The sequence below is a fragment of the Dendroctonus ponderosae genome, unplaced genomic scaffold (genome assembly GCF_020466585.1).
Source record: "Dendroctonus ponderosae isolate FM_Combo_2020 unplaced genomic scaffold, Dpon_F_20191213v2 Dpon_F_20191213_1, whole genome shotgun sequence".
Classification (NCBI taxonomy): domain Eukaryota; kingdom Metazoa; phylum Arthropoda; class Insecta; order Coleoptera; family Curculionidae; genus Dendroctonus; species Dendroctonus ponderosae.
In genome coordinates, this window is record NW_026017110.1 from 17,502,850 (window position 1) to 17,517,054 (window position 14,205).

The 14,205-nt window shown below is 32.3% G+C and overlaps 1 protein-coding gene across 2 annotated transcripts in view; it reads left to right on the plus strand.

Moving 5' to 3' along the window:
- Window positions 1–4,984: 4,984 nt before the first annotated feature.
- The window catches only part of LOC109541430, a 10,788-nt gene continuing 1,567 nt past the window's right edge, over window positions 4,985–14,205 (plus strand). Inside the window, exons 1-5 of one of the 2 annotated variants that reach the window (XM_048660969.1) lie at window positions 4,985–5,092; window positions 10,004–10,339; window positions 11,638–11,837; window positions 13,502–13,645; window positions 13,715–13,902. In XM_048660969.1, the coding sequence (XP_048516926.1) occupies window positions 5,086–5,092; window positions 10,004–10,339; window positions 11,638–11,837; window positions 13,502–13,645; window positions 13,715–13,744 (717 nt within the window). In that variant the 5' untranslated portion in view covers window positions 4,985–5,085 and the 3' untranslated portion in view covers window positions 13,745–13,902. Of the gene's footprint in view, window positions 5,093–10,003; window positions 10,340–11,637; window positions 11,838–13,501; window positions 13,646–13,714; window positions 13,903–14,205 lie in introns of those variants that run through there. The other variant, XM_048660968.1, reaches the window with a different exon arrangement.

A 14,205-nucleotide genomic window follows, 5' to 3' on the forward strand; every position in this document is an offset into this window, starting at 1 on the left:
CTTTGTCTTACAAGACCAACCAGACAATCCCGCTTCCGTTTCCCTACATTAACGCTACTCGAACACTTACAAACGCAACGGACTAGTGGACAATAAAATAATTTCTTCTTGCRACTGAAATCTTATTTATTTAATAACATTGTTAACCTAGAATGGGAGAATTTTCATATTTGTTTTTTATTTAGATTGGGACTGCATGTATTAAACAAGGGCAGAAATACCGATAGGTCGATAGCCTTTTTTAGAAATAAAGATGTTTACTACTACTATTGTTAACCTAGAATAGGAGAATTTTCATATTGGTTTTTTATCTAGATTAAGACTGCATGTATTAAACAAGGGCAGAAAGACCGATAGGTCGATAGCCTTTTTTAGAAATAAAGATGTTTACTACTACTACTCGAGCAAAATTTTTTTTATAAAAATTTGAAACCGGTTAAAACCGGTTTTCTGGAAAAATTACTATTCGAAAACCGGTTTTCTAAAATGTCGAGTTTTGTATAAACCCTAGTACGAAGCTAGAAATTTTTACAAGGAGTATAAAAAACTGAAAAGAGTACTAGTGCATCAACTCAAAAAAAATGGGTCAACTCCAGCCAAGCAAATAAAAAGTTCTGGTAGTTTTTGTATCAAAATACTCAAGAATTCACTACTTACCCAAACTGGATGAACTCGGTTGCATCGTCAAAATATGACTCTTCCTATGTAAGACTCTTCCAGTACCTATTTAAAAAACCATATTTTGAAACCAACTTTGAGCATCATTGCGAGGAGCATCAATTAGTGGATGTGTTGTTGATCAATTAGTGAAAGTTAGTGGATGAGTAAAAATCAACTAGCAGATTCAAGATCTCACCTTTCGATCCCGCTGTCTTTCCAGATATTTCCATCTCTTTCCCGAATGAAATATGCAACGAAACCAGAATATTTCCGTTTTAGCTCTTCACGGTCTCTACTCCGTTTAGGCTTCTATTGCTGCTTATATTTGATTTCTAACTGTACTTTGTGGTATCTTTGTTTTCGCATTTAATTCTTGTGTCCATAACTGTCAGGGTATTCTTCATCCTCTAGTTTTATCTTCTGTACTTTTTGTCCTTTCGCTTTATGGCTGCTTGCGTTGTTATCATTGTTGTCTTAATCACTGACGGTTTTTCTTCAGTTTCTAAATTATTTAGGTCTTCTCCATGTAAGAAATAAAATCCCTAGCTTATAACTGCAGTCACTTTATCCTATGTTTATGCAGTTATGTTTTTACTACTTTAATTATATTTCTAGTTTCTTTATTAGAAGAATTTGAGTCCATCGCAAATAAAACAAAAGTTATTTTGTTAATAGAAAAAATGCAAAAAAATTATATGAATCATTTTGTAAATATCGCGGATAACCTACGAGCATAAGCATAAAAATAGTATAAGGTCGACAAATACGTCGCAAAAAATCAAAAAGAAATTGTAAAGTTGAGATATGTTTGTTTTAAAAAAGATTTAAGTGTGAAACGCTTCAGCCAAAAACTTTCAGACATATTTTATATGGGTTAAAATTAAATGGCATTAGAAAATAAGATTATTATTTTATGAACTGAATTAATCTTACGAGCCAGAAAATTTGCAGAAGATTTATAGCCCAGAAAAATATCTTAGTAGGTGTCACCAAAATTCTTGTTTCGGATCTACATACTATTGCGAAACGGAATTTTCATACTTGAAATTAAGGAAGACTAAACAACCCTACTTTCTAACTAATGCCCTTACTGAAGACTTATGGATCTCTGTCAAAATACAGGGTGTCCCGTAAGCACATGATCAAAAAGGTACTGCGACATTCTTTGGACCCAAAGAAGACGATCTGACCTAACTTTTATTAACAAAAATGTCTGGCTCCTCTGCTATTGATGGTCAAAGTTCTTCAAAAAATTATATTTTTCGAAATATCGGGAGAATGGTTCGATGTATTTTAGTGAAACTCGCTGTGAATTTGTTCTTATGTAGGACTCATATTTTGATGAAACAATCGAGTTCAGTCGATTTGGACAAGTGGTGGAATTCTTGAGTGTCGTGGTACAAAAACTACCAGAACTTTTTAGTTGGAGGATGAAATCAACTCATTTTTTTTAGATTGATGCACTATTCATTTGTTCACAATTTTGTGCTCTTTGTAAAATCTTGTAGCATTCATAGTTTTTGCGTAAAAAAATATGTCTGTTTTCTAGTCACTTAGCAATGCTAGACATTTACTGCAAATATGCGCCGCTTAAACGCGTACGCTTTCACGCAAATTGTCTTCGCAAAACCCTAATTCTTTGATCATCTTCTTCTTCTTCATTAGAAAAGGTAATTCAAAACGAATTTGTGAGATTGATGGACAATGATTTTATGCCTCGCATCACGATATTTGCAGTTAATGTCTAACATTGTTAAGTGGCAAGGAAACAGAAATATTTTTTTTTGCAAAAACTATGAATGCTACAAGATTTTCGAAAGAGTATAACATTGTGAATAAATGATTAGTGCATCAATCTAAAAAAAATGAGTTGATTTCATCCTCCAACTAAAAAGTTCTGGTAGTTTTTGTACCACGACACTCAAGAATTCACCACTTGTCTAAAACGGCTGAATTCGATTGTTTCATCAAAATATTAGTCTTACATAAGAACAAATTCACAGCGAGTTTCACTAAAATACATCGTACCATTTTTAGTCCCGAGATTTCAAAAGATAAATTTTTGGAAGAACTTTGACCATCAATAACAGAGGAGCCAGATATTTTTTGTTAATAAATGTTAGGTCAGATCGTCTCCTTTGGGTCCAAAGAATATTCGCAGTACCCTTTTGATCATGAGCTTACGGGACACCCTGTATACACCTAATTATGTTTCCTTGATTAAAGAAATTCAAGCTCAGTATTCCTACTAATGTTGAGCTAACAAAGCAAATTATAAGTCTCTTAATCTGTAGCTACTTTGAATTAATAAATATTGTCAATTATCTGTGGTTTTTTTACTTCCCTTGGACGTGAGTTTTTCGCCCATTAAATAATTAGTTCTGTTACGAGGTGTACTCAGCGATCTATTGATAGATTTAAAAAAAGTAAAAAAAGTCATATAATTCGATCACGAGTTAACTGACCACCTATCCCCATAAACTGATGAGCCAGCAGATCATATGTCCGTTTGGAGACAATAACTACCAAGGAGATGTGCGGAGGCCAGTCAGTCAGAAGTAGGCAGTCAACGAGTAACTTATGAACTTTTGTAATCTAACAAAATAAAATTGTTTTTAAAAAGGGCTCTCGCCGGTCTCATTAGTTAATTCACGATAAATTTTCCTGGCCAAAAAAAACCGCGAAATTAGGGAAATATGTAATTATCACGTTATCAGCCATACTGTACATTTTATAACAACTTTTTACTACTTACGAACAGATAGTACAACTTATAAATCGCAGTTTGCAGAAAAATCAAATTTAATTTAAAGTTATTGTGAAGTAGAATTTTTTGGGCACAACTGCAGCAATAGGCCATTTCGCGATTTTTCTCTTCGGCTGAGTACATTCGGTATTTGCTCATAAAAAATAGGTTTTATCCGCATCTTTGTCAGACGTTAGAGCATAGACTTGTAGCAGGTTCAGCTTTTAAAATTAGGTGGTTTACAACAAATCATTGTTTTTAGGACACGATTAATGTCGCACAAATGTCTAGACGGTCTGAAGAAAATAACGAAAAATTCTTGAAACTTTCTGCTTTTCTGCTCCCTGTGGCTCATTAATAGATAGTTATTAGGCCTCTTACAATTACGTTGGCCTTAAACGCTAAACGTTATTCTAATCATGGGCAGTGTTGAAAACGAAGGTGTTCAGGCAAATAACGTTAAGTGCGTTTTTTAGTTTATGACACCGCGTTTGTCGCACTCTTGACAAAATAAACCTCACTTTTGACACTTGACAAAATAAACCTCAACCTAAGAGCTATTTTTAATTTAGAAAATATTGAACCCAGAGATTGCCTTATCAATTTTAGGTTTCAGAAGACACATATTCCAAACAAATTGTCAAAACACATTTCCAAAAAAAGTTAGGTTATGGGTTAGAAGTTAGAACCTGTCCGTGCGATGTTAGTAATGTTCCTAAAGTTCAAATTTGCCTAAACAATGTTCACATAAAACCCGTAATTACGCGATAATCGCGTAAATTAATCAATGAAAAAGTCATAGATAGATTAACAATACATTTCTTAATGTATTATAGCCGCTTATTTTATTAATAACATTAGAAATAAGTCAAATGTGTCAACATCGTCGTTCTGCTTTTTAACGTGATGCTTATTAACGTTACCGCTACTCGTACGTAAATAAAGGAACATGTTATCCTCTAATAACGTAAACGGTTATTTCTTTACTATTGCGCATGCTCATAATAACAAATAACGTAAAGCGTGTTGCAATTAAGGGGCCCAAAAAATCCCTAATGAAGCCACTGTGGAGGTATTTTTTAGACGCCTTTCACGTAATTTTAAGCTAAGGAACTTCCAGAACCAGTTATTTTCTTACGTTGTGTATTTCCCATTTAAAATCAACCATCTCTCATTATCGACGCTTTCCTGTTAACAAATTTACTGATATTTTCCAGAGAGTTTTTTTTTATTAAACATACATTTTCAAATTGTTTAAAGTCCTTATCGCAGATTAAAGGACTAAAAACAGTAAATGTATTTCAAAATTGTCATCTTTTCTCAGAAGTATTAATATATACTAGTAATTTATGGCTCTGACTACAACCTACCATTGAGGGTATATTAATACAGAACCGATAAACAATAAAGTTGATAATTTTCACGAATCACTAAAATAATTCACATGAAGCCTAACATGCACGTTTTTGAAGCATCGCTGTTGATAGGCGTCTATAAACCACCCATTTTAAAATGTTAATGTGGATGGAATGCCATAAATTATAAAATAATCCGTGATAAAAATGTCTCATGCTTGGCATTACTGATGTAGAGATAAGATTAAACTGTTATAAATATAATAAAGAAGTGTTTATCAGTTAGTAGAATATTCGTGGTAAAGTCGTATTGCTATTGAAATAATGGCTGGTAAGTTGCAATTCCAACTCTTTGGTTGTGAGTGTTTCAATCCTGATTCCTCTCTAATATTTACGAACAAATTGTCGAGTTTTACTAGCAAATGTTTTCGTTTGGGTGATTTATTTAGTCCGAAGAACAGACTCTCAAAACTTTCCAGGAATTGATTTCATGTAGTAATCCTGAAAGCAATAGCGTTTAATACTCAAGAGGCAGAAGGCAGATCTTAAGAGCTGGAATATCTTAATTCTCCAATAGAATTACCTATTGTTATTTGCCATAATAGATTAAGAAACAAATCTAAAGTACACACATCAATCAAACTATTAGGCAGACGAGCCTAAAAAGTTAAAAACAATGTTTTGAAAATTTAGTAGATAATTTTTGCAAATTCTCTTCTACACGTCCAATAATCAACAAATAATTTTATGTAAATTAATTAAAATTGCCATATTCAAAAAACATATCACAGTTGATTTCATACTTTCTTCTCACAGCTTGAGATTTTCACTTATTGAGACACACAATTGCCAACATTTTTTTAGCAATTGGGAAAAAAGATAGAAAACTTACACTACGTATAAATAAAGTAGTTAGGAGACAGATTATTAATTTAGATTAGAATAATTAAGGCAAAACGAGAAATTTATTCACAGACTTTTTTTCATAAAAGTTTGGGGTGTCATGCTTCTTGTGATAGAAAACTACACACTAAAATAATAAAAGCTTTCTTATCTTAGTACATAAATATAAACCTTTCAGGCCTCTCATTTATTTTCTATAATTTGCCCTACCCTCCTCCGCAAGTTACTAAAAAATGAATTAAAATTAATTAATTAAAAGTTACTAAAATATTTTATAATTTTACATTAGGTAACATTTATTATTCATCAAGTTGTACATGATGCAATCGATGAATATAAAATTATTAGTTCAATTTTAAATTTCTTTCAGTTAATCTGAGTTTAATTTTAATCTCTATTTGCGATAATTGCGGCAACAAATTGCATTTAATCGCAAAGCAGTATTTTTTATTTTGCGAAACTTGATATTTTACCGAGAAAATATTAGTACAATAGTACACTTATTACGCGAAGAAAAGAAACAATTAATTTTGAATTAGTTATAGTGGTTTAGTTATAGATTTCCAGAATGCAAATTAATGGGAAATTTTCGCTTGGGTCATGCGGTTTTAAAAAACTGTTAATTTCAAAGTCAGTCACAGACAAAAGATTTTTTTTATTACTTCTCCACTTTGAGATATCAGTTAACACTTATTGCTTTTAAAACGTTTCCAATGCGTTGATTAATCACTTCTCTGAACAATGAATATTCGGTCGTTATATGCGGTAGAAATTAGAACCATTTGTTTGTGGGTGATTATTGCGTTCAAAGATTAGATAGACGAATCTTTCAATAATCACATTAATTCAGTCCATGGGAATTGTTTTAATACATTTTATGGTTTTACACAAGACAGTCAAGATTTCTTCAATACGAACTGTTTTTGCACCTTAAAAGACAAAAGATAATTAACTCAAAAAGATCGTAGACTTAATTTTTGCTGCTTGTTTAATAATTTACCTTGTGACGACAGTGGCATTCAGTACTTTTACATCCCATGGCTTAAGCAACAAAAATCAGGACAAAATTAGTAAGGAAAATTACCAGCACTCATGGATAGTTTTTGGGAAAAAATTTTTTATCAAAATTTTGTATTAGATATTAGATTCCCTACTAAGTAATCAGCTAGAAAAAGCAATAATTTTGTTGTCATGGTTCCAAAAAATCGCAAAAACAAGTTTCAAAGCTCGAAAACCTTCAGGCAATAGCCGCGAACGCCTAACTCATTTGTTCCGTTACTTTTAATTCAGAATTAAATAGTTAGACTTGGAAAAAAAGTTATGAGAGTATAAAGCAAAAAAATCATTTTATTGAATTTTAAAGTCATAAAATAAAAAAAAAACGTTAAATAATTAAATTTTAATTCTCGAAATTAGGCGTCTTTGCAAACAACTTATTGTCGCAGGAGCGCTTCAAAGGCTGTTCAATTCTATTAAACGGGTGTTTCCTGTAGGCTTGGGTAACTCAGTGAATTTTTAGGAGTTGGCGCAGTGCTACGCAAATTGCTTGGTGCGCCAACCCAATGCACCAGTGCAGTAACTCAGTTTCGTTGCTGGGAAAATGTTGATGATTTTTTTTACTTGTTTTTAGATTTATTTTAAGGTTCATTTATTAATAAAATTTTTAAAATGTTTTCAAAATTTCAGAATTTTCCAGTTTTAGTCAAGTTACTCTTTCTTCTAAATGCTCAAGTTTCTAAAGTTTCACTTAAAAATGCTTACAAATCTTAAGGTATTTTCCGTGAAAAATTATGAAATAAATTTCGAATCCTGGGTCGCTTTGTAAAAAGTTTTGAAATCCCTTTCTAGCGTCGAATTTGGAACAAAAATCAAATTATTTTCTATTGAAAAACAAACAGAATAAGCGAAAGTTCATAACAGATTATTTAGAAATCTCGTCACCTCAATTCCTCTGAAGACTGTAGAGTTTGTTAAAAAAAATGTGGTTTTTTCAGTTTTACCGAATGTTTTTTGTTTTACTTTCTATTCAAAAACCCTCATTTTTGTAGAGTTTCACTTAAAAATACTGACGATCTGGAGGTCTTTTACGCGAAAAATTACAAGATTAATTTATAGCTTTGTTAAAAATTTACAAAAACTTTTTTCAGCGTCGAATTCGAGACAAAAACGGAAATAAATTCCTCCCGTTTTTCTCCGAAAACCTTTAAGGTTTTCTCCAAAACCGAACACAAAACTAAAAGTTTTTAATCGAAAACGCAAAAAACCATTATTTTCTGATGATTTCCTTATTTTCTGACAATAATGGGGCCTAAAGCTAAGCCTCAGCCTAAAATAACAAAATTGATTTTGCTAGAAAATTCGCCTCATTCCTCGGGTTGCAGGGAACTTTAGAAAACCGTTTTCAGCTTCGAACAAAAACCAAATAATTTTATTCAGTTTTTTACCGAAAGTAATTACAAGATTATCTTGCAAAAACGGCCAGGGAGCAAAAGTTTACAAAAAATTATTTGGAAAATTCGCCGGCCACATCGCTCCGAAAATATTTAAATTTTCAGGTCATTCTAGTTTTAACAAAGTTGCTATTAAGCAATTCTTTCTATGCAAAAATCACATTATTATTTAGTTAAAATACTGACAATTTTCAGGTATTTTCTGTAAAAAATTATAAGATAGATTTTATTTGAAACAGGCGCGTCCTTAACCGCTTTGCAAACATTTTTGGAAAACTTTTTGCAGCTTCGAATTATGGACAAAACCCTAATAAATAATTCTTATTTATTATTTTTTATTTTTCCAAAAATATTTCCCCGAACTGAAAACGCGAAAGTTTATAATCATTTATTTGGAAAACTCTTGGAAACTGCGGTTTCTTCACTTTTACGTCAATATTTCTACACAACACTGTCACTAAACGAAAAAACCCAGTTTTTCCTAACGTTACCTAAAATACTGGAAACTGAATCTTGTATGCGAAAAATTAAGAGATTAATTTTACAAGAAAACTCGTCGACTTTCTCTAGACTCACTTCTGTTGCTGGAAGAATCTAGATTACTTTTTTTAGTTGTATGAACAAAGTAGTAAACCGTTACCCAGGAAAAATGTTGATGACCTTTTTTTTAGATGTGCAAATTCCAGTCTTTGGTCTCGTAAAGCTTTAATAAATGACTCATAACTCATAATAATAGTTAAGATAAGATAAGTTATAACTCGTTAACTCAGAGAGCGGCAACAACTCCATAGCGCGACTCAACACAGTGTTACCCAGGCCTAGTTTTCTTGATAAATTTTGAAACTTTGGAAAGAGTTGATTTCGTGATAACCAGGTCTGATCTAGAAACGCCGCTTTTAACAGACTTTCAAGAAAGCTTCTTTTTCCAAATGCTTCAAATGCGGTTCAATTCTATTAAACGGTGTTTTGTTGATAAATTTTGAAACTGTAAAGTTTCTCATTTGTGGTAGCATTTGAACGAGCTCGTTTCTAAAGCTTATTTATTGATAACCAGGCTAGATATTGAAGTTGCGCTTTAGCAGACCCTAAAGGAAGCTTCGCTTTGCAACTGCGATCAATATGCTTCAATTCTAGTGAACAGTTATTTTTCAATAAATTTCGAAACTTTGGAAAGTTCTTCATTTGGATTCTTATTTGACGCATCTCGGTTCCAAAGCCAATTTCTTGATAACCAGGCCAGATATTGAAATGTTTTAAGCAGACTCTAAAGAAAGCTTTATCGTTCCATGAAACGATTTCTTCATAATCAATTTTGAATCTGGGAAGTTTTTCATTTGTCCCATTTTTATATACTTATTGCAATATTTTAAATTGATAAGTGCGGGATCTTTGGAATCTCCTTCAATGGTTTTTCTGTAATATTTAAATTTTCTACAATAATAATAATAATAGAACCACTGAAAGCGCAAAACTTCGTTGCAAGATGAGCCCTTTTTTGTATACTAAGCCTGGATAATTCGATCAAAATAAAAACGTTATTTGCAAAAAAAAAATTGTTCTAAATTAAGAAATACCCATCTTATTAAGCTCTGTTTTAAGTGCTATAGAACGATTTTCTTTCCAACTCTACAACAATGCAAACGGATGCAAAGGATTGGATAATCGGCTTTCGAGATATTTTAAATATTCCGTACTTATGAGTCACTCTATTTGCAACGTTTTATCACGTAGCTTCTAGAAATTTCGACAATCCGTTGACGAAATGATAGAAATTATATTTTTTCCAAATTCACGCAATTTACAGTCCCTTCAAGCGACCACCTTGCATTCAGATCATGCCCTCACAAAACCCAAACTATCTAATCGCGCTTACCTTTATTCCGTTCCAGACCGCCCCTGTAACATAAATAATGGCATCCAGTATCCTCACACACCTTCATGGAGACCCAGACAGTGTGGTTGTTCCAAGAACTCCCCACATACTAGTGCACAATGTCCTGGATGCGTCAATCGCCCGAACATTTGCTGGCCTCCACCACCTGGATTCAGTAATCCTTATCCTGGGGGCGTAAACCTTCCTGCTTCTGCTCCTCCATTTCCTCCAAATGCTCCTGCTTTTCACGGTCCAAACTCTACATTTTCACCATCAACATTTCCTGGGCATTCATATCCACCCAAACATGTAATATCTGCTAACCATCCAAAGCTTGGATTGGGCGCTAAACGTAAGTCTTGTGTAAAACAATCATAATCAGCACTTTTATACTATCTAATAACCGGTTAAAGCACAGATATTTGCGGAATTTCTGTAATAAGAAAAATGAAAAAAAAAAAGAAAAAAAATAAAAACTGCATGCTAATTCCAAAAAGCTCCTAGACTCAAAAAATTATTTGAAAAAATTTAAAACTTTTTTTTGCTAGAAATTTTCTGGATAGAACATCAAAACGGGATATTACATAATACAAATAAAAAATTAGTCTCTTAATAGTTGGAAGCAAAACTAATAAAATTGGATAAAGCACTGCAATGTAAAAATCGCAAGATGTTAAAAATACTTTTTGTACGTATTTTTTAGATAGAGCATCAAAACGGGACTTTCCCTAGTAAAAGCTCAACCGAAACATTTTGCATCATAAAATTCAAAAGCAAAATTTAAAAAATTGGAAAAAGCACCGCAATGTAAAAATCGCAAGATGTTAAACATACTTTTTTGTACGTATTTTTTAGACAGAGCATCAAAACGGGACTTTTCCTGATAAAAGCTCAACCGAAACATTTTGCCTCATAAAATTCAGAAGCAAAATTTAAAAAAATTGGAAAAAGCACCGCAATGTAAAATTCGCAAGATGTTAAAAATACTTTTTGTACGTATTTTTTAGATAAGGCATTAAAACGGGACTTTCTCTAATAAAAGCTCAACCGAAACATTTTGCCTCATAAAATTCAGAAGCAAAATTTAAAAAATTGGAAAAAGCACCGCAATGTAAAAATCGCGAGACGTTAAACATACTTTTTTGGACGTAATTTGTAGACAGAGCATCGAAACGGGACTTTTCCTAATAAAAGCTCAACCGAAACACTTTGCCTCATAAAATTCAGAAGGCAAATTTTAAAAATTGAGTAGAAGCGCTGCAGTGTAAAAATCGCTAGAAAATGTTAAAAATATTTTTGCACGTATTTTCTAGATAAAATATATCAAACTGGCAACTTTACTAATAATAGCTCAACAGAAAGTCTTCACCTCTCAAAAGTTTGTAGCAAAAATAGGAACTTATTTTGGTAGGAATGAAAATTTTTAGGAGTCGTACAAATTAAAAATTTGACGTAAAAACGTTTAAAATTAAAGCACTTTTTAAAACTATCGGATCGAATCTATAAAACAACACTTAAAAAATTCGCCCTCTTTTTCTAGATTTCTAGAGACAGAGACACTGTGTAAATGTGTCCGGGCAAATAATTCTCAACCTAAGTACATATTGAAAAATTTTTCATTATTTAAGAGTTGAAATGTGTTGTTTTCAGCTTATTATTGGGTGGACACCTTTGCTAGGGGCGCTGTTCCCACTACAGCCCTTCATGCAGGTCATGATATTGATGGAACGCAAATATTCGTCGGAAGGGCGTTCCATGAGGGTGATTGGATACCTGCTAAAGTTATTCCGGAAAAGAATGTCGCTTATGTAGCTTATGGAGGCGCTGAACATCCAAAAGATCGTTATCAGGTAAAAGTGGGCGATTGGTTATCATTCTAACGCTTGAGGACGTAAATTAGTAAAAGTTGCCTAATTGTACCTTAACGCAGTCGCCCTTACGTCCGTTAAAATGCTTTGAAAATTTGTAACAAAAACAAACAACGAGATATTAAGCATTTTCACAAGCAAGGAATTAAAAGTAATAAAAACTTAAACGGGTTGAAGTACTCGTGAAGTGAATGTACTAGTTGAACCCAATTTAAATATGTTTGAATCCAATAAATTTCTTATTTACTTTCAATCCCTTGTGTATGAAGATGTTTAACAAAACGTGTCATTTCACAACCTTTACAAATCTGACTCTCAACGTGATTTTTTGGCAATTTTAACTATTTTTACTTCATTTTTTGGACATTATTCGTTTGGTACTCTTGAAGATGATGCTTCTATTTACGTTTTATTCAAAGGTACATTTTCATCCTTGAATTATCTACATACAATACCAGATAGTTTTATTCAACTTTATCCTATGCGTACACACTTACTTCCTCTTATCTCTCGTTTTCGTCTTCATTTCCTAAAATTATTAAAGACAGAACATAATTAAAACATACATTGAATTGCTATAAGAGCAATGGTTAGAAATGGTTCGAAAGCAGAAGAATTATTATGAAGATTCACATTGTTAATAAACGGTTGTGATTGAATGGTACTTATGAAGCAGATAAAGTTAGTAAAAACGAAAATAAAAAACATGTACATTTTTAAGATATACAGTTAGAAATGAAACCGGAATAGATTCAAAACGGAATAGATAGAACCAAATGTCAAGTCCCCAAAAATATTTAAGTGTTTTTCTTTCGCATTTTTGATGGAAACCGCAAGGACGAAGAAAAAATGTCAAAAAATTATTTAAAGTTTGTGGATTTGGTCACAAATATTTTTTAATAAAAAAGTTATTATGAACTAAACATCTGAACAATCATCGCCACTAAGTGAGTAAATTGCTAGATCTATTTATAAAGAGAGTACATTTTATTCGGATACACATTTACTTAAAATTTTCTGCTTTTTATAAGGAAAATGGGCGTCAAATTGAACGTGAAGCACGTATAAGAAGGACACGAATCCACCTCTACTAGCTCTGTAGTGCTCAAATTATGCTAGCCTTCAAAATAAATCGATTTTAGCAAATCGAAACAGCCAAACTATAGTAGAAAATTCAGTGGGTTCAGTTGGCTTGTATGTAATAACTGATATAAATTAGAGTTTGCCAATTTTAAATGAAATCGAGGTTCAATCCTCAAGTGAATTAAAAAATTTTCGTTCAATTTTCAACTTTTCCATGTCGCAAAATAACGAATATTACACGAATAATGCATTTTTATCAGTCTGAGTCAACGACAAACAAACTTTCGCCTATACATACGTGGCAATTGAACGTAATTACCAATGACGGTGGCTTGTAATATAGATAACGAGTTAATCATCCTTGGATCAAAGCCATTGTGAGAACAAATTTGTTGACTGTTAGAATTCGACACAGTTCCTGCACCTTCGAGATGGATTAGAAAATGTAATAAAATGAACAATCTTTAAATAAACGCAGCACCGTATCGGAGAAATTAATTCATTGGTTTAGCAAAAAATAACTTATTTTAAATCATCTGACATTGTTGATTTATGAATTTCAGGTTTTATGTGAGCAAAGATTTGACTGGGAACCAACATCAGGAGGGCAGGTTCCACCAGGTGCAGTGGAAGGAGGCCGAACCTCAGACGGAGAAACCCTTTATATTGGAAGAGTGCACCATGATGGTGCTCTTACTGTTGGAAAGGTACATTTTGAAAAAATGCAAAACCGTATTTTTCTTTCGAAAAAACCATGTTTTTAATTTATCTTCTAGCTACACGTACAGAGCGTCTGCAAACAGTAACAATATTTAATGTCTGCAAATTAAACTGTTGATGTAGGTATCAGCAGACCCTTTTTATATCCTAATTGTTTATGGAGACACAAAATCGGCGTAATTTCTTTGACTAATTATTAATTAGTCTTACATGGGGAGTACACACAAATGTATTTATTTCTTTATTCTCAAATATCTGAACAGTTGATTATTCATATTTCACTTTGTTCATTGACCATTATGTTAAAGGATGCTCGATTGAAACACTTTTAAAATTGCTAAAACTTAACATTGCCAACCTTTAAATCAATTTTCGGTTCGTAAAAGCAAAATTTTCATCATTTTTTACAAAAATGTACACCGGCAATGAATCTAAATGAAATGAAAGTCGATATTTTCTGACAAAAACGCTTCAATTTTAGTCAGTTTTTTTTTCAATCATAAAACGTTAATTGAGAAAATTAGGATTTTAGCGTTTTTTGAGCACA